At 36.0% G+C, this 22,402-nt stretch overlaps 1 protein-coding gene across 1 annotated transcript in view; it reads right to left on the bottom strand.

The window, feature by feature from the left end:
• LOC117322876 (symplekin-like) overlaps positions 1-22,402 on the bottom strand; it is a 71,610-nt gene extending 49,208 nt beyond the window's left edge. Inside the window, 11 exon segments of the mRNA XM_033877809.1 lie at positions 1,542-1,631; positions 2,545-2,699; positions 4,888-4,985; positions 6,871-7,034; positions 9,232-9,295; positions 10,583-10,689; positions 11,852-11,978; positions 14,038-14,111; positions 15,605-15,658; positions 19,862-19,930; positions 22,182-22,402. Coding sequence (XP_033733700.1) covers positions 1,542-1,631; positions 2,545-2,699; positions 4,888-4,985; positions 6,871-7,034; positions 9,232-9,295; positions 10,583-10,689; positions 11,852-11,978; positions 14,038-14,111; positions 15,605-15,658; positions 19,862-19,930; positions 22,182-22,271 — 1,092 coding nt within the window. The 5' untranslated portion in view covers positions 22,272-22,402.

Genomic DNA, 22,402 nt, shown 5'->3' with positions numbered 1-22,402 from the left:
CAAGGGAAGCTTACATATGAACTTTGAGAAAGATCCTTTCAGTACTTTCTGAGAAATAGCGATAACAAACTTCAATAGTCAAAATCCAAGATGCCAGCCTGTCAGCCATATTGTTTTTCAATCAGTCCCAATATGCATAGCTAAGGACCAAGGGGGACTTATATATAATTACATATGAAACTTGAGACAGATCCCAGTACTTTCTGTGAAATAGTGATAACTAGAACTGTCGCCAGGATGGCTGACTAATACACCCGCAATCTGCACAAGTCAATGGTGAATTGGAACTGTTAATTAGAAGCTAACTAAGATAACCCAGTAAAATAGTGACCTGTTGCCAAAGCAACCATAATTTTGAAAAAAAAGAAAGTGGCATGCACATCTACACATGGTCCTCTATATTTGTGTGAAGTTTCATTGAAATCAGCCCTTCAGTTTAGAAGGAGTTGTCCGGACAAACTTAAAGTTATGGTTCTTATCAGAAAACCTGTTTATAGTGACCAGTTGCCATAGCAACTATAATTTTGGAAAAAAAGAAAGTGGCATGCACATCTACACATGGTCCTCTATATTTGTGCGAAGTGTCATTGAAATCGACCCTTCGGTTTAGGAGGAGTTGTCCGGACAAACTTAAAGTTATGATTCTTATCAGAAAACCTGTTTATAGTGACCAGGTGACATAGCAACCATAATTTTGAAAAAAAAGAAAGTGGCATGCACATCTTCACATGGTCCTCTATATTTGTGTGAAGTTTCATTGAAATTGGCCATTTAGTTTAGGAGTTGTCAGGACAAACTTAAAAGTTATGGTTCTTATCGGAAAATCTGTTTATAGTGACCAGTTGCCATAGCAACCATAATTTTGAGAAAAGTAAAGTGGCATGCACATCTACACATGATCATTAATATTTGTGTGAAGTTTCATCGGAATTGGCCCATCAGTTTAGAAGGAGTTTTCCGGACAAAATGCGTCTACAGACGGACGGACGGACAGACAACCTGATTCCAGTATACCCCCCTAACTTCGTTGCGGGGGTATAACAAGAATTTTTTACAGAGGGAGGGAAGGGTGGAAGGACGGAAGGACCACGGATGCATGGCGATTTGCATAACCCACCATCTGATGATGGTGGGCTAAAAATAAGTCCCGAAGGGTGGAAAAAGACTCAAGGGCCTATTAATACATGATGATTTTATTTCTTTATGCCCAACAATGCTATACATGGTTATAGGGTGGGGATCCAGATAGTTCCAAAGATAAATAAAAAGAGGCTCAGAGGTCCTGTATCGCTCACCTGGTTGAATTTGATCAAAAGTCAAAATATGTTCATGTTTATTTTGTGAATAGTTTTATTTGTTAATGTCAAGGGGAAGTGATCTCAACTACTTCAAAGACAAAACCCAGAAACGAAATCTGGACTCTTTCAGGCAGGTAAGGAGCTAAAAATTGCTGTTGTACAGATTACTGATATTAATGTTTGTATTAGTATTCAAAATGAAAATCTGTGTAAGATGTTCAGATATCCTCCAGACTATCCTACCTCCTCTATTTTAGCTTTCTTCGCTACTTGTGTTGACTCCTCTGCTTTCCTCTTCTTGCTTTCATCTATTTTTGGCATGGCCTTCATCACCTTTTAAAGGAAATAGCACAACAAGACATTTGGTAAAATTAAACATAAATAGCAATCAGATTTGTTTTGAGTATCCAAATCCCCAGAACGTGCACAAAAATACTTCACATGTTTATCATACATATACTATGACTTATTTTATCAAAACTCTAAAATCTGTTATCAGTAGATATGGATCTTAATATGAAACAAAGAACCAGAATCTTATCAGGGGCAGAGCATGAAGATGTGATGTTATGATGTTAGATGTGTAAATATCAACTAAATCTGTCAGAAGTTATATTTATAGTTTATGTGATAACTAGTTTTTAATTTTGAAAGTGGTAAAGGGTGACCTTTGACCTTTAGCCATCACAACCAAAATCCGATCAGATGATGAATTTGAGAGTGTAATTAGGTTTAGTTTGGTTCAGTATTGTTTACTGTCCTATCAACAGCTATGGTCATAAGGATGACTACCCCTGTGTGCTAGTTACAACAGCCTTTGGTCATAAGGATGACTTCCATTGTGTGCTAGCTACATGTGGTTAGTGTTTTGGGAAGCTACAGTGTTCATGCTCTTATTGATAAGTGATTTTATTTTAACCTTCCCCTTTACTAAGTTTACTAATAGTCCACAATACAATTGTTGGTTAAGGATTGGGGACTTCTTGCAAATAGTACACTGAAAAGTACATAATCATAAATTCCTTGTGTCGAGATCTGAGAGAAAAAATACTTCATGATAAATTGTATAAATGTGAGTTTGAAAAGAGTACAGAAAAGTCTGGGTTATACATACAAAGGAATTTGTAGCAAGGAAGGTTGTATTTTATGTCATGTATATTCGGTAGAGTAGCGATGTCATTGTGAGAGGGAGTCTATGTGTGTGTTATTTGAGGACGAGTATAAAAAAATCCTGGGTTCTATATACCTCTGAGTTTGTGGCACCCAGATCTGTGAGGAGGGTTGTTATCTGTGTCATGTAGTCAGTAGAGCAGCGATGTCTCAGCAACGACAACATGTGCATCTTCAGGTTTTTTCTTACACTGCTCACCTGTGATTTGGCTAGAGTTGGAGGCAGGTTTACTGGAACAATTCAAAAAGTTTTAATGGTATACATGTACTAAGAAGTTTTAATGGTATACAGGTACTAAGAAGTTTTAATGGTATACATGTACTAAGAAGTTTTAATGGTATACAGGTACTAAGAAGTTTTAATGGTATACAGGTACTAAGAAGTTTTAATGGTATACAGGTACTAAGAAGTTTTAATGGTATACATGTACTAAGAAGTTTTAATGGTATACAGGTACTAAGAAGTTTTAATGGTATACAGGTACTAAGAAGTTTTAATGGTATACATGTACTAAGAAGTTTTAATGGTATACATGTACTAAGAAGTTTTAATGGTATACATGTACTAAGAAGTTTTAATGGTATACAGGTACTAAGAAGTTTTAATGAGTTTTAATGGTATACATGTACTAAGAAGTTTTAATGGTATACATGTAGATATTTCAGGAATTACGGCAAAATACCCTAATTTGATTTAAGTGATATTTCAAATATTTTCCTGCTTTTGAACTGCCTCTCCAAACTATGATTCAAACTACAGGTGGACCAAATACTATCATTCTTGAAGAAAAAAAAGGGATTTTTAAGGTTTTGTTTTTGCTTTAATTCCCTATTGGGTCCCTTTTCTCCCGCCCCAAGAGCACAGCATTCTTTGTTTATTCAAAATTAGATCTCATTTGCAAAATAATGCTCCACACCAAATTTTATCAAAATAGTTTTTGGCATACAGGCCTATTAGGGATTTAAATAATTTACCTGAATTTCCCCTATCTGCCCCTCGGGCCCCAGAGTAGTAACACCCTCCGTTTATTCAATCTTGCGTCTCCTTTTGCCAAATGATTCTCCAGATAAAATTTCATCAAAATACATTAAGGCATTCAGGACAAGTTGGGGTTTAAAGGATTTAACTTCAATTTCCCCTATTGGGCCCCGCCCCTTCCGCCAAAGGGGAGCCACACCCTCTGTTTATACAACATTAAATCTCCTTTGTCAAATAATGCTCCAGACTAAATTTCATCAAAATCCATTCAGGCATTCACGACTAGTAGGGATTAAAGAATTTACTTCAATTTCCCCTATTGCACCCCTCTTCTCTGGCCCCAGGGGAGCCACAACCTCCGTTTATTCAATCTTAGGTCTCCGTTGCCAAATAATGCTCCAGATCAAATTTTATAAAATCCATTCAGGCAGTCAAGACTAGTATGGATTAAAGGAAATGTTGACAGACACCGGATAGACGAATGATGACGGACACCCAATGCTGGATGCTGCACCATGGCATAAATCTAATTAGCCCTTTGGGCCAGGTGAGCTAAAAAGATGCCTTTTAAATATTTTGACCATTTTAATTCTTTCGAACTTCAATCATGGTCAAGGGCATTCATTTGGACAAAATTCCTAGTCCTTTACCTAAGCAAAATACAAGCTAAATATCAGTTCTCTGGACTTTTTGGTGATTGAGATGAAATCATGGAAATACCTTAGCCTATTTGACCCCTGTGACCTTGAATGAAGGTCAATGTCATTCATTTGAACACACGTTATTGGTAGGCCTTCATCCCAGCATGCTTCAAGCCAAATATTAGGTCCCAGGATATCAATATTATTGAGAAGAAGTTGTTTGAAGCTTTTAGCCTATTTGACCCTGTGACCTTGAAGGTGATTCATTTGAACAAACTTTGTAGCCCTCCATCCCAACATTCCTTTGGGAAGGTCAGCTAAAAATCAATTTGCAAAAGAATGTACATGAACATATTATCTGTACTCTTGACAACAGCTTATACTGACTAACTTGAAAGGCTTTGATTGGTGAAGCAATTCACTCTCGGCTGCCAGTAATTTTTTATATTTCAAAGTGACTATTTTCAAATGAGACATATACTTTTATATCTATGGGTTTTTTATTCTACAATTCAAAGCAATGAATAATATGGACCAGAAAAGGTGTTGTTTTTTTTTATCAACAAAACACACACATATCCCAATACAGGAAACTGTTTATATGCTATTCTATGTGGCCATCAGTACAATGGAGTAGTATTGAAGAAGGCATTCAAGAAGATTGATAAAGAATTAATGAGAACGCAAAGAAAATGGGACCATGAAAAGATAGACAAATATTAGAGGTATTTATTTGATACCTAATCTTATTTTGCAATTTGTCTTTAATACATTAACTGAAAGATTCTTGCTGAATTACCTTGTAGAGATTCAAATGCCTGAACAACTTTGCCAAAGAATGCTGGTCTCTGTTTGGCTATGGAGGTTATACTGCCCATAACTGTCATCAGGTTGATGCTGAAATATTATACCAGAAGTTTAGATTTTTATTCAACATCAACAATTCTAAATAACAATCAGCAATGTATTCATATTGCATGAAAATAATAATGGCCACATATATAAGTAGGTCGATGTCTGTTACAGAAATTATAATGGCTTGTTATGTTAACAATTTCCGTAATCTTTAATTCATCAATGGAAGTTTACTTATGACAAACATATGACTCCATCTTGCTGTAACATCACTCCTAGACCTTTAGTTAGTTTTTTCAAGGAGCTGTCTGATTTTCTTACCTATTTTACTGAACCAATCAGACAGCTCTTAGCAAAAACTAACTAGAAATCAAATTTAAGGCACTTCCATCTCACAGGACGATCTCTGCTTCAGAAATATACGGCGATGAACTTTCTTTTACCGGTAAAACACATGTGGCTTACGTTTGGGACGTTACCTAAAGGTCAGTTGAGAATGTTAAATTTATAAGTGTTACTACAAAATACAACAAAATGTGAAAAATATTGAATTTTCTAATTTTTTAAAAGGGTGTTCGAACAATTTTCAGAGGATCTCGAACGAAAGCTGAATACCTGTCTGTATATATTACATATTGAGGATAATTTAACTCTGGTGTTAATTTAGCAGATACAAATGCCAATGGTTTATGGTTATTTGGCGGGATTGAAAAAAAAAGTTATTTGTTTTCATATGAAGATAATACTGTTACAATTTTCTTGTTTCAGGTATCCCATGGCTGTAATACGATTGCAGAAAAATTGCACCAACTTCTGGCTATCTATTGGTTTTGATATATACTGTATACCTATATCTGTTAACATATTTGGACATATTTACCCAGTAGCATTTTAATAATTTTCTCAATACACAGACATATATATCACATGTACCTATATATACACGTATATATGATTGATTTTATATATACGTCTCTGCTAATATAATGGGACACATCAGGGACTCATTTTACGTTCATGAACACTTGTGTATCGTACAATATTTTTATACTTTGTTGAATACAATGAGATCACATTTAATCACACATTTTTATATCGTGTACAGAAGCATATTGATAATTTTCTGAATTTAAGCATGTATATATGGTGTAACATTTTGATAATGTTCTATATATAACTAACATCTCAACAGTCCAGTGAACAAGATAATTGACCTGTAATTAGTGTCATCTGGACCAGCAGAGGTTGTGTTTTGTAACCGACTAGGGCAGTGACAACACCAGATTCATGAAACAATAATATAGTACATGAATTTTGGGGTCTTTTTTATGAAAACTTCTCTTAACAAATTGACGACGGACATCCAAACAGTAACAAATTAAGGCTGTACCATGGATAATTTATAAACGCAATAAAAAGATTGTTCAATCCCTATATAGCCACATTGCTCACTTTTGGTCCCAGCTGAACCATTTGTAACTTTTTGAATCCCCTAGGGATGCTACCAATCAAATATGAGTGTCATCAATCGCTTACTTCCAGATAATTAGTTGCTTATAGCAATATAGGCAAATTAATCCCTTTTGGCCCCATCCCTCAGGCCCCTGAGGGTTCAGCCCCATCATTTGCATAAATTTGAATCCCAGTCACCAAGGGATGTTAACACTGAAATAAAAATGTCATACATTGCTTAGCTCCAGAGAAGCCATTAATATCAATATTGCCAAATGGACCTCTTTTGGCCCCCACCCCTCAGGCCCCTGGGGAAGTCAGCCCCACCATTTGTACAATTTTGAGTCCTGACCCCATAACGATGCTACCAGTCAATTCAAATCAGCAGTTATGAAGAAGAAGTCAATTGCTGATGGACTGATGGACGCCAGATGCCATACCGTGGTATGGCATTAACTCACAAGTGATGGCATACCTAGATATGTGTGGAGAAGCTTGAAAGTGTAACATGGTCTCAAAAATATTTTTTCCTTCATCCTCCAGACGCTTGACCTTGAGATATTTGTTGTCGCTGTCCTCTGGGATTATACTGAGGTTGATATCAGACACTGGTTTAAAGTTCTTTGGAAACTCGGAATCCTGTCAATAGAGATACATCTGTACATTTCATAAAGAGACACAAAGGGAAAACATATCCATTTGAAAATCTGTAGTCCAGGAAATGCATAAGTTAATACTCAAACCCATGAGTTTAATTCCAATAACAAATACGTGGTTCCTCTTTAATAACCGTTAGCCAGTCAAGAAATGCCAAAAGCAAAACTAGGAAAAGGCCTATACCGTATAGCCAGTTATTTCTGCAGGTTTGATATTTTTGCTACTTCATGAGTCAAAGATGTGATCGGGAAATTTGATCCATGCAATAGTATGAAATTCCCCCTAGTTGGAAGCTAGAAGGCGACCATACAACTATGTACAGTATTTACAATTAAAACTGGCCTGCTACACTACTCCCTCCTTCAAACGTGTTCGCCCCCGAACACACCAACCCAGGTTCTATCTCCAAGGAAGCCTCTTGCTTTCACTTGGAGTGGTCTGCGGCACCAATGTAAAAGTTCAAGGAGTAGTAGTGTGCAGCCAGCCGGGATCGAACCCGCGACCCTCGGCTTACTGGTCCGCCGCTCTACCGACTGAGCTAAAGGGAAATTCCCCCTAGCCGGAAGCTAGAAGGCGACCAAACAACTATGTATAGTATTTACAATTAAAAAAAAAAATATATATTTTACACATTGAAATAGAATCGCAGACTTATATGTAGATCTATATCTGAGTATGTGTTTAAAACAATGGAGGCTAGAAGGAAATTGTAAACATCCGGTTCTACTGCGCATAATGACGAAACTGTAAACATCCGGCGCTGTGCATATAAATACACTGTACAAAGTATATTATTATACCCCATGTTTATAATAGTGCCTGTGATTAGCCGAAACGCATCACGTGGAAGGGAGACAAAACATCATATCTCCCTGAGGCGTGTGAGCCAAGGAGACAAATATCATATCTCCCTGGACCGCACGCTTCCATGGCGACCACCACAATCTGTTGTGAGGAGTTGTCTCCCTTCCAGTTATTTACAAATTGCAGACGAACAGAAACACAAACGTTTTCGTGCAGTCGAAGAAGCAGAAATAGATAAAATTCTGCAAAACAAGATTGCTCAGAACATATCAACAAATGTACATGCCAACTGTTTCCAAGAGTTTATAAAAGAAACGTGAGATTTTTGAGTATCATCATTACTGGATGCAGGGTAATATGAAGGTTTGTTTACCCTCAGCTCTCATATTTCCCTCGGGCAAGCCCTCGGGAAATATGATACCTTCGGGTAAACAAACCTTTATATTATTGTCAAGGTGTTATTGACAACCTTGACATGGAATCGTATCGATTGAGCGACCGGGATCACAGGGGTTTGTGATAAAAATAATATTTCATATCTTCAGTTTATTTTTGTGTATTATCATTACTAATTCTTTTGCAGTATAATAAACAATTTAAGGCCCTGGATGCGGGTTAATATGAAGGTTTGTTTACCCTCAGCTCTCATATTTCCCTCAGGCAAGCCCTCGGGAAATATGATACCTTCGGGTAAACAAACCTTCATATTACCCTGCATCCAGGGCCATAAATGCATATTGTTGACCTCAAGCTGATTTGCACAATTTTACCTCATTAAGCAATCACATTCATGGATACAAACTATATAAGTGCATGCATGTTCAAAACGATCTTCTGAATATAGTTCATTAGTTTAAGTAAAATTATGGACTTCTGTGTTGTATCACTAAGTCTATGGTTTGAAGCCAATGTTTTGAAGTCAGCCATATTGGATTGAAAATGGAAGTAGGTAGTGCATGGTGAAAAAGACGCCAAATATGGGCATTCACAGGAATTCTACTCTGGATTCTAATAAACAAACATTAATGTTTGTTGAAAAATGGAAGCTTTAGAGTAACTATTACTTCACCTTGAAGATTTTGTCACTAAACAAAAGGCCCATGGGACTTAACAGTCACCTGAGTTTTCAAGTTAAAAATGTAAATTATCTACAATGCACAATGGACAATGGATTGATCACCACAGACAATACACGACATTGAACAATCGCAATAGGTCAATTGAGACTTTGTCTCAGGTGACCAAAAAAGTTGACACTGCCAGAAGGACGAACGCTGCACCACGGCATAAGCTCACTTGCCCTTTAGGCAGGTGAGCTCATTATACAATTTTACACATGAAAGCATACAGTGAACATATCGAATAGTGCACTTACTGATGAAGGCGTGGACAATATCATCACCATGCCTTCCAAGAACTTCACCACGTGAGTCCTCACACTAGAAATCAAAGGTCAATATTATAATTAGATTGAGATTTCCATGTCAAGGCATTAATGCCTGGTTGAAATGTTATGTCTCAATTATCAAAAACCTGATTAACAGGCGAAATGCAAAAGACAGAATCAATCTACTGCAATATCAACATAGTCAAGAGCTAGAAAATTTTGGTCTTAATATTCAATTTTGTGTATTTCAAAATTACAGCTGTTTTTTATGCTTATTCTAATTTTTGCAGAACAATATTTCTGTATTTATAACAAAGTTTCTTCATTCTTTTTTATGACCTAAGAATACAAGAGGCCCAATGGGCCTGTATTGCTCAACTGGTTCTACTGTGACTTTGAGTTGATCTATGTCATTTCTACTGATAGTATGCTGATTACTCCTTTATTCAAATATCAGAGTAGACTGAGTTTATTCATGTCAATAAATGTTCTAGTCCTTCATTTCAGCATACTATTGCCATAATATTGGGTCTTGGAGTCTCTTGGCAATCAAGAAATCATTCTTGAAAGATTTAAGGCTCTTGGTTTTTGAGAAGTCGTTTAAAGATTTTAGCTTATTTGACCCCTTTGACCTTGAATGTACCTCAAGGTCATTCGTTTGTACAAACTTGGCAGCCTTTCACCCCATCATGCCACAGGCCCAATATCAAGTCCATGGGCCTCTTTTTATTGAGAAGAAGATGTTAAGAATGTTAGCCTATTTGACCCCTGTGAACTTGAATGTACATGTAGGTAGTTTATTTCAACAAATTTGGTACCCCTTCACCAAAGCATGCTACAGGCCCATTATCAAGTCCCTGGGTCTCTTAGTTATTGTGAAGGAGTCGTATTTAGCCTGTTTGACCCCTGTAACTCTTGGAGTATCTTGACTCTCCAAAAATCATTCTTTAAAAGATTTAAGGCTCTTGGTTTTTGAGAAGTCGTTTAAAGATTTTAGCTCATTTGTCCTCCATGAACTTGAATGTAGGTCAAGGTCATTGATTTGAACAAACTTGGTAGTCCTTTATCCAAGCATGCTATAGGACCAATATCAGGTCTCCTCCATGCCTCGTGGTTATTGAGAAGAAGTTCTTTAAAGGAAAAAGTTGACGCTGGATGGCTGGACATATAGACAGACAGACACAGACGATGGATGCTGCGCCTCAGCATAAGCTCACTTGCCCTTCTGGCAGGCGAGCTAAAAATGCTGTTTATCTTGAATATAATTCAAGGTCTAACAGATGGAAAACACTAATCAATCTACTTACTGCACAAAAACTGATCAATAAATTCTACATACCCGTCATTTTCTGAATCTGCCATCTCCAGTATTTTTGCCTTCATGCCCTTGACCATCTCCCAGACGTAAGTTCTCTCATCACTTATGCCTTTAGCATTACACATCCACTGTAATGTAAGTAAGGTCATCTTGATAGTATTACAACAGATCTTCATACTTATCTATCAAAGTTATATGGACAATCTTGGAATACATAAAACAAGAGGCTAAGATGGCTTGTATTGCTCACCGGGTTGAACTTGACCAAACATCAAAATAATATTCATGTTCAATTCATCAAGATACTAAATTGATTCATTCTTAATCCCTACCACCTAGGATGCTCACAATCAAATACAAGAGGTCCAAAGGGCCTGCATCGCTCGCCTGGATATTTCAGTAATTATGGCAAAATTTAAGTTATATTTAAAATATTTTCCTACCAGATATTCATCCCTTAGTTCCAGTGAAGAAGTCATTCATAGTAATGTAGGTCAATCAACCTCTTTTTGCCCTACCCCTCAGGCCCCTGAGAAGTCCGTCCCAACATTTGTAGCTTTTTGAATCCCCACCACCTAGCACCTAGGGATGTTACCTGTCAAATATGGTCCATATCCATTGCTTAGTTTCAAAGAAGTCGTTTATATCAATTTAGCCAAATTTACTCCTTTTAGCCGCTGACCCCAAAGCCCTCTTGGTTGGGGACACTTCGCCCCACCATTTGTACAATTTTGAATCCCCACCCCATAACAATGCTACCAAATAAATATGAGCGATATCCATTGCTTAGTTACAGAGAAGCAGTTCTTTTTATCAATATGGCCAAATTGACCCCTTTTGGCCCAAACCCTCAGGCCCCTGGGGAGTCAACCCCATAATTTGTACAATTTTGAACATCAACCCCCTCGAGATGATCCCAATCAATTTTTGTATAATTCCAATCAACGGTTATGAGGCAGAATTTAATTGTTGACAGATGGACGCTGGATGCTGGATGCTGGACGCTGGATGCCACAGTATGACATAAGCTCACCTTTATCCTTCATTTTTGACAGGTGTATAAAAAGAGAATTTAGAACATAAGAAAGGCTCCCATCTTTTAATCTACATGAATATTGGCTTGAAGCAACAGCAAAACACAGTAATATGTGTGTAGGAAATATTGAGAACTATTATCAAATCCTGTCAATAGTGAAGTTGAATTCTTTACTGAAAACCTAAGACAAAGAGAGAAAGAATACAATTGAATTTTGTTTTATCATGCACAGTTCACATTATATGTTAACTAACCTGGAGGACACATTTGTAAACTTGAGACATGATAAGAATGACTTTTTTCTGGATGTTAACATTCTCATCCTCCAGCAGCAGCTGCAGACAGGGAAGAATCTTAGGCAGCAGCTCTCTGTCCTTCTTACTGTAAACACAAATTGCAAACATATTTTTGTTGATCTCACTAATGAAACCAAGTACATGTATAAACATTTTATTTCAGTTCACTGTTTCAGTACTGTTTGGAGATATTTTTTAGCACATAATTACAGTCAAACCTACCTTAGCGACCACCTGAATTAAACGACTTCCTTTCATATGCGACCGTATTTTTTCCTCCCAACATTATTTACTATTCTAGTGACCTGAACTAAGCGACTACCTGTCAGACGTGACTAACGACCATCATTTCATGCTGAATAGCGACTTTTTTCAGTGACTTTCTGAGTTATAAAACGGAAGCAGAAGTCATAATCAAGAAGAAACCAGACGAACTTGTCCGCTTTTGAAGATTGAAAAATACCTCAGAAATGCATGAAATGTCTTATTCTGCCTCATAAAATGTATTGAATTCATTATCTTTACCCTGATAACACCCAAAGGCGAACGAAAGTACTTTACTACTTTTTAAATGCATCCTGCACTAGAAATAATCAAATTAGCCATTCAAACTATTTGATTTTTTTTTTTTTATTAATTCAAAAAGTATTGCAATATGCTTTGCCCTACTAAAAGAATTTAAAAAATATACATTAATGAAAATAGAAGAAACTGAATTAAATTTAAAAATAAATATTGTACTACATCTGTCGAAATTGGTATATTTTCATATATTGTTCATTATTATAGGCATTTTATTTTATTAAGTGAATATTGATTTTTTTTTATATATATAGAGGATATTTAACAGTGTCTTCAGTAATACCAAATATATTTCACGAGTGGGGCTAATATTTTGATATTTTTCACGAGTGCGTAGCACGAGTGAAAAATATCAAAATATTAGCCACACGAGTGAAATATATTTGGTATTACTGAAGACACTGTTAGATATTCTGTTTATTACATTTTTTATCAACGAAAAACCTACCCCGTATGCTAACTAGGCCTACAGAGATAATTTGTAAACAAAAAAAGTAGTTCCCCCTGTCCAGGTGCTGACATATATGTCTGGCTTTCTGATTGGTCAATTATTTTTGTATTTTCTAATCATTAATTTGATTGGTCAAATCAGCAAAAGTGATATTTTTCACTAGTGAAAAATATCACTTTTATAGAATGAATAATTTTTGATATTTCACTGGTAAAAATGTAATAAATATATTTTCCTCTAGAGGTTTCTTACAGATTTTATTATATTCACAATCTTGATTGATGACTGAGGTAATTCCTTTTCATATTTGTACTAATACTTGTAGCTGATAAATTTTACATATGTGGCAGAATAATTATGAGGTTTACTTTTCGGGTCATTTTCTTTGAACCTGGATTAAGAGACCACCTGTCATATGTGACCTTTTTATCGAATCCCTTGGAAGGTCACATATGACAGGTTTGACTGTACCAATGAACTGCAATAGGAAGTTGTATTTTTGACCATTAGAAAATTTTGCTCAATATAAAAAGAGCATGTTCTTACTCAAAATCCATCATATTTTAATCTCCTGTATCTAAAGTATTCAAAATTCTAACTTCTTATATCTAACATGTTATTATTTACACGTTCATGTTTATTTTTCTCGAAAATATGAAGAATTGATATTGTAGCATTTTCCCCAAAACCATATATTTTTATTCATTTTTGGAACAAAAAGTCTGTGCATTTCCATGAAGCCCCGCTTAAGCGAATTGTCCAACTCTATAATAAAAACTTTTGGGTTATGGCCATTTTAATCTTTTTAGGTATGATGTCATGGCGGCCTTATTGGAAATTGCAACTTCCTTAAAATAACAAAACTTGATCGTGAGTGAGTCTTTCTATAAAAGTTTGTGCTGCCACTGGTGGAACTTGAGAAGAAGTTTAAAATGTGAATGGTTGGCATACCAAAAAGAAGAAAAAGAATAAACAAAATAAGCAAAAACAATATTCTTTTCACCAGTAAATCCCTAATAAAGGGTACCGGTAAAATGAACACTTGGCAAATATGGATGACAGGCTATTCTGCAATGCTTGTACAATGACAATGCACTACCAGTTAACATACCATGCTTCCTCCATGAAGCTGATGACAAATTTTCTCACTTCAACTGTTCGATCACTCTGGAAGGCCAACATTTCCTGTATAATGTACAACAGTAAGATCAATACATTTATATATTATTGAATGCTTTTCAATCTGCATTTTGTGACCAAGTTTTCAGAATTCACATTATTAATAGCAGATTTTGAAAGTAGAAGATGTAAAAATCAACTACATTGTCTGCTCCCGGTGTCATGTGGGATTTGTATCCCCCATAGGATAAGTACCCGGATACTAAAACAGGCCATAGAATTAGTATCCGGGTACAATATATGGCCATAGGATAAGTATCCGGATACAATAAATGGCCATAGGATAAGTATCCCCCCATAGGAATTGTATCCCCCCTAAAATTTATCATAAGGTAACAATGTAAGAATTTTGAAAATATTTTTTTTAATGTTTAACTGCCTTAAAAGGTTGAAAAATAAAGTATTATCATATAATTTCATAATTTTTTTCTCTTTAACTATTCAATAAAATTGATGAATTATTTCAAAACTGTTAAAAATCATTTGAATTGTTGATCAACCCTCATATAGTCACTGAAGCAGTAATAATTGAAACTTACTGAATATAAAGTCTGCCCTAGCTAGCTGTGTCATGTGGGGAAAGGTAAAACTGTTAGATGGCCCCAGGGAATATCTGTCATAGTGGACAGAGTGTTGTTTTAATCATTATTACCTATCACCTGTTCACAAATGTAGATGTTGGAGTGGGGTAAAAGAATATATCGTTAAGCCATTCTTAGAAAGAACCTGAAACAACCAGCATGAACTTAGAATTCATAAACCAAATCACAGATTTTCTTCAGGCCGTCCCACTGAGAAGAGGAAAAGAATCATGATCTATGTATTGTGCTGTATAAAGATGTGTGATTTTAAATCACTAAAGTGATCATTATTTTCAATTTTGAGTTTCATTTCTAGTGAATTAAAGAATTGACTTGTTATTATGTATTTAGGACATTTTCAAATGACACAAATATATGTTCTCTCCAAAACTGTTAAAAATGTTCATGGTCTGAAGAATTGCCTATAGATGAGGAATGAAAGTGATAAAGACGTGTTATCAAGTTTTTCTTTTTCTTTAAGTATTACTTCGTTTGTTAGGATCATACTCAACAATTTCATTATATGTAATAATGTATCAAAGTTAAACATACATTGCACACTTTATTCGTTAAATTGTGCTGACTGTTGAATTTATCTAGAAAAAAATACTTGAAAAGTAGGTGATAGGAACAGAAATCATCAGTCTTCTTCAACTGGAATAATTTATTGTTTTCAATCAGACAATCATCAGTTAGAGCAAAGATTTTATAAACATGTATGTGAATGAATAAGTGTGTCTGAATACATACAGTTAATATTCAACCTAATCAATATTTTATTAGGAATTGTATCCCCCCTACTTTATGTCAGTTAAACTGATTTCTATAGCCATAGGTATCCCCCCTTAGGGTCACACAATGTGGTAAAATCCTTGGATAGCCATGCAATAAATCACAGAAAACAGTAGTATTACTTACATCTAGGAAATTGTCCAATAAATTGGGTTCCTTGTGAATAATCAACTCTTGCACCTGGAAATCAAAAGAAAAGCTCTCTATAGAATATGATCATGAGTAATTATCAAATTACATATACATAATTTATGTGGCCTATTTCAGATTTCATACATTTTGTGATACGCTGTTTTAATTTTATTTATATTTATATGTATAATAATTACAGGTCAAGTTAATATATCTGATATTACACACTGGTAAAAGGAAAAGCACCGGCTGTTGTTCCAAAGCCGGACTGTTGTTCTGCAAAGCACAGACTGTAGTAAAAAATGGTGACAGATTTAAGAAAAGTGAAAGTAAGTCATATAGGTGGTTTCCGCATTTCTGAATGTTTTCTGACATCAAAAACAATCACACAAAATGTGGAATGAACTTATTCCCACTTGACCATTGATTTACATGTAGATACCCACAATTAAATTCAAACCCGAAATATGTTGTTGGGAACTGCGGATGAAATGGAAAATTGGACCCGTCTACTAAATTGACTCACTCTCGAAACAGCCACAAGGCTGCTATTTGTTCTATGAACACTTCTGCACGGGATAAACATACAGGGTGTAAAAATATTTTTCAAGCCACTTGCCCCGGGCAAGTAGAGCTCAGAAATCCACTTGCCCGAATGCAATTTCTACTTGCCCCAGTGTGCATTTCATTAAAAATATATAAAAAGTCCATATCGAAAATTTTATTTGATATCAAATAAATAGAAAATATAAACAATCCATAATTAAACGAAAAGAATATGTATTCTCATTTAAATTGTATTTTTATTTTTATTATTATTGTCTCTTTTTCTTATTTTTTGTTCATTCCTGAATTCCGGTCCGGATTCCAATCTGACTATAAGTCGCACAAGTCAAACTTCCTGTTTTGATATACAAAGATCGTTATACAGATAAAAACAATCTTTCCTTTGTCTAATAAGAACATTTGGTCAAATATTACAGTAAGTAAAAAATATAATCTCTTTCAAACATATTTCATACTTTAACTGCAGTTTCTTTTATTTTCATTAGTTTGAAATTCATAAAAACGTTCGTGAAGTGAAGGCTTTGGAGTGCCACCAGCGACCTAGACTATACTGACCAGTGCTCGAACACTTTGTTTATTTTTGCTTCTCATTTCCTAAATAGTACTTTCCGTCCGGTCTTTGAATTTCCACATGAGTATTATGGGGTGTAACAGCACTTTCTTACCTCCGGTAGCGATAGCTCTCTATCAAGGATGATAATCCAAATTTGAGCAGACGACAATGGTCATCATATAGTGTATAATCAAATATCATCAAACAAACATCGTTTCCGGAAAGGTTAGCATTCATGGAAACATCTGTATTTTGAAAGAATTATAGCAAAATACATAATTTAAAAGAAAAGTAATGATTCAAATGTAGATCCGACACAGTTTTGAAAAAAATATCAAAATGACGGACGAAGACAGATTCTGAGTTGGGTGTGACAGCAGGTACCACTACGATTGTCTACCGTCACCTGTCCAAACAAAGGTTGACCTTAGCTTGATTGTCGACGAGTACCAATGGTTGTATACCAGGTGTAGACAAGAGGAATAAGTTTTGACATTTCTAGCAAAATATAATAGGTATGGGACATCTTTAATCGTCAATGCTACTATGATCTGAATTGGAAGATATGCGCACTGGTCCAAAATGTCAGCTTCCGCTGTGTTCCGACCTATTTTTATCCCAAGGGATGTTTGATAATCTGAACAATATTTTTTTAAGAAAGGATGTATGTACATTACAATATAACCGACTTTACCACAACAAGAGATCCCAGAGGGATCTTGGCGCCCACCATTGAATGACCTTCATAGGTTCCATGTCAGATTGATCTTTTCTCTACTTTTCCCTTCCTCTAAGTCTTACTAATCTGTGTATATTGGGAAACAGCCCTATAGTACTTTTCAAACAAGGGGAACCTATATATAAAATTTAAGATTTAGCGATAATGGCTGTCTGTCGGCCATGTTGTTTTCTGATTAGTCTCAAAATGCACCGAGGGGAACCTACATATGAAATTTCAGAAAGATTCCTTCATTACTTTCTGAGAAATAGCAATAACAAACTTCAATTGTCAAAATCCAAGATGGCTGCCTGTCAGCCATGTTGTTTTCCGACTGGTCCCAAAATGCAATATGCATAACTAGGCACCAAGGGGAACCTACATATGAAAATTGAGAACGATCCCTTAACTACTTACTGAGAAATAGTGATAACAAACTTCAATTGTCAAAATCCAAGATGGCTGCCTGTCAGCCATGTTGTTTTCCGATTGGTCTCAAAATGCAATATGCATAACTAGGCACCAAGGGGAACCTACATATGAAATTTCAGAAGGATCCCTTCAGCACTTTCTGAGAAATAGTGATAACAAACTTCAATTGTCAAAATCCAAGATGGCTGCCTGTCAGCCATGTTGTTTTCCGATTGGTCTCAAAATGCAATATGCATAACTAGGCACCAAGGGGAACCTACATATGAAATTTCAGAAAGATCCCTTCAGGACTTTCTGAGAAATAGCGATAACAAACTTCAATAGTCAAAATCCAAGATGGCTGCCTGTCGGCCATTTTCGGTCTTGAGAAGAAGATTTTTGAAATTTCAGTCAATTTGACCATTTTTAGCCCCGCCCATCAGCCCCTGGGGGTCAGTCAGGGCCAACATGTGCATACCCTCAAACTGCCATCCCAAGCTGATAATGTTAACCAAATTAGAATGAATTCCAATAGAAATCAAACAAATTATAGTCAAAAATGTGATTTCCCTATATAAACTATAGTAAAGTTTACCCCTTCCCCAGGGGCAAACTTAAGACCCCAGGGTCATGAAATTCACAATTTTAGTAAAGTATCTTAAGACCCTTCCAACCATAAAGAGTATTTGATTCCATCAAACTGTCATCCCATGCTGACAATGTTTACCAAATTAGAATGAATTCCAATAGAAACAAAACAAATAAAAGTCAAAAATGTGATTTCCCTATATAAACTATAGTAAAGTTTACCCCCTCCCCAGGGGCAAACGTGAGCACCTGGGTCATGAAATTTACAATTTTGGTAAAACACCTTAAGACCCTTCCATCCATGAAGATTGTTTGATTCCACCATATCTGAGAGTAGAGTAGAAGATTTTTGAAGTTTTAGTCAATTTGACCCTTTTTAGCCCCGCCCCTCATTGAATTTGGTTTAGGGGTTTTTGAGAAGAAGTTGAAAATGTAAATTGTTTACGGACGCATGACAGACGACGCACGACGACGGACAAAAGGGGATTAGAATAGGTCACTTGAGACTTTGTCTCAGATGACCTAAAAATTTTAAAGTTTTTGGGTGGGACGCGGATGCGGACGCCGGGGTGACAGCATTTGCTCTCGGTTACTCGTAACCGGTGAGCTAATAAAACCATTGCATTGGAATGTCCGCGTTTTATTTTTAATTGTATGTTACAAGGTCATTCATAAAATTAACTCATTTGTTCATCAAATACCACCATATCAGGAACCCGACTCGGTTGTTTTATGGTTTTGAATAAGAACTCTAGGCCACCCTGTTATATATACAGAATGAAATACATAAGTATTGGATGAAAATTCATGACTGGTTATATTTACATTGTCAAAGTAAAAGTTGTAATAATGTATGAACTGTTAAGTTGTTAATCAATAACCATCATGTTTTTTCCCACAAATGGAAGCAGGGTCTTATTTGTGTGTACTCTTCAACTAGGAGGGAAATTTTTTTCATATTTTTTAATATTTGCTAATTATATAAACTTGATACCGCAGGGATCGACACTAACAGTAGCCCAGCAGTCCCATATGGGCTGCCTTGAATCTGGTCGGGCTGCCAGAATGCTAGACCAGCAGCCCTGTTGGCTGTCAATAGTTTCAGCCAAATGTATGATGTCCAGCTAAAGTTTCCTTTATTTAATTCAATAATTTTATTTTCAAAACATTTTTTTATGAAACCCTTTAGTATTTTTATACTGGGAATCAACTACATCTTGAATTCAATTTTTTCCTCAGTATTGGGGTTAGTGCCTATAGGGACATGCCCCCAAATACCCCAGGAGGGACTCCACGTTCAGCAGCCCAGGCGACCTCATTTCAAAACCTGGCAGCCCACCGGTCTGTCAAGGCGATTAAGTTAGTGTCAACCCCTGGCGCAGTTGTCAGTTGTAGTTAATATATGAATTTTCACCTGTTTCAGATTGTTTATTTTCTGGGCATCCTTCTGCATCAATGAAGCCTTATTGATGAGATCAACAACCTGTAAAGAAATCAAAAGTTAATTTTACACTCATTTGTATTCTAAAATGGCAACTGATGCATATAATCACTATTTTGATAAAATAGTATTAGGTAGGTAAATATATTTTTTTTGTCATGATAAAAAAAACAAGAGGCCCAGAGGGCCTGTATCGCTCACCTGGTTTCATGAGATATGAAACAAGAACTATGCTTAAGTATATTTGCCACTGGTATTGCTATGTCAATATATCATAGGCATTTTATATGGTTACATGAACATTGTTTTTATTGTAATTCTAAAAATGTCAATTTAGCCAAACTGATCCCTTTTGGCCCTGCCTCTCAGCCTCCCCGGAGGTCAGCTGTACCATTTGTACAATTTTGAATCCCCACCCCATAGTGATGATACCAGACAAATATGAGCAATATCCACAGCTCAGTTTCAGAGAAGAAGTCGTTTATATCAATATAGCCAAATTGACCCCTTTTGGCCCCACCCCTCAGGCCCCCTGGGGGTCAGCTGTATCATTTGTACAATTTTGAATCCCAACCCCATAGTGATGATACCAGACAAATATGAGCAATATCCACTGCTCAGTTTCAGAGAAGAAGTCGTTTATATCAATATAGCCAAATTGACCTCTTTTGGCCCCATGCCTCAGGTCCCCGGGGGGTCAGTCGTACCATTTGTACAATTTTGAATCCCCACCCCATAGTGATGATACCAGACAAATATGAGCAATATCCACTGCTCAGTTTCAGAGAAGAAGTCGTTTATATCAATATAGCCATATTGACCCCTTTTGGCCCCACCCCTCAGGCCCCCTGAGGGTCAGCCGTACCATTTGTACAATTTTGAATCCCCACCCCATAGTGATGATACAAGATAAATATGAGCAATATCCACTGCTTTGTTTCAAAGAAGAAGTCGTTTATATCAATATAGCCAAATTGACCGCTTTTGGCCCCACTCTTCAGGCCCCCTGGGGGTCAGCCTCACCATTTATACAATTTTGAGTCCTCATCCCAAAGGGATGCTTCTGAAAAAATTTGGTGATTAGTGGTTATGAAGAAGAAGTCAATTGTTGACAGACGGACGGACGACGGACGCCACGGTATGGCATAAGCCATTCGGACCTTCGGACCAGGTGAGCTAATAAAAATGGAAATGCCAGCTGGCAACTTATGGAATAAATAAGTCTGGCATTCTAATATTAATACTGCCACTCATAACTGCTTAAAGATATATGACACACTTTTTTTATGTGTTTCTATTTCAAATTATCCCGCACTTGCATTGAGTAACATACCTATTATATATAAATTACTCAAAGCAGTAATCATGAAACATCATACAAATGCCAGTTTTGTATGAAATCCATTAGTTTGAATTACACAAATACAAAGCAAATCAATTTAAGCATCAATATTAAACAAATGAAACGTTTACAATAACAGATGAACACACCATTTCATTGACGAAGACTCAACGTCATGTCAAAGTCAACTTGACCTAGTTTTGAATGTAGGTATTTACAGACTTATTTTTTGTGTCGACTGCAGTTTATCACATACCAACATTACTATCATTTGTTTATATATAAAATGCAATTAATTAAATCGTGTTATAGCTACACTGAGGTATTATTACTACCTCGTTAAAATATTTAAATATATATACTTTCAGTTTCACTTGTTAAAAATTTAAGAAGGGCAGTAACTTCCACTTAGAATGGTCATAATGGAACATTTTACCTAAAATATCTTGCATAAAAATAGAAGAATGTTTTGTTTTTAGTTTGAATATTACAATTGGCCAATTCTTACACAATTTATACAAACAAAATCATATTCAACTTATCAAGATGCACGGAGTACGCGTTTTTTGTAAAAAATGCCATTTTAGGAAAGTGGATTTTCGTGTTTTAAAAATCGCATAGAAAATTTGTTTTTCAACCGATTTCCAATCTGTTTTCTGTTTTGTAATGAGAAAACATAGATAAACAAAATAAGATACAGTTTATATAAACACATATTAAGGAAAAATATGGTTGAGCATTGCTATTAAAGGAAAAAATGGTTGAGCATTGTTTGTACGAGTCCGCCACTTAGGTATACGTACGCCTCTGCAAACGTTGGGTACGTGTTCGCCAATTTTGGGTACGAGTTTGTTTGGGTACGGGTTGGAAAGGGTAAGAGTTAGCCATAATTCCTGCTTTGAAAAAAAAGCAAAAAATCACCGATTAAATTATACGAAACTGTTTACAAACCCTGTCGTATGTGGAGGTGCTTTCCAATGCCGCATCATCTTCCTCCTCGAAGAACTGTGCCACCGTCGATCTACGATGTTCTCCAGCCATTATTTTGGTCTGCTTATCAATTATAAACCACAAAAAGTTGGAGAGTAGGCCACGAAGAGGCAACGGCTTTCACAAAATACAATTTCACATGGCGGCTACAAATGAACAGGAAGTGGCTCTAGTGTGTTTAA

The sequence above is a fragment of the Pecten maximus genome, chromosome 3 (genome assembly GCF_902652985.1).
Source record: "Pecten maximus chromosome 3, xPecMax1.1, whole genome shotgun sequence".
NCBI classification, from domain to species: domain Eukaryota; kingdom Metazoa; phylum Mollusca; class Bivalvia; order Pectinida; family Pectinidae; genus Pecten; species Pecten maximus.
Note: the sequence above shows the minus strand (reverse complement) of the source record. Positions and strands in the feature narration are given on the sequence as shown.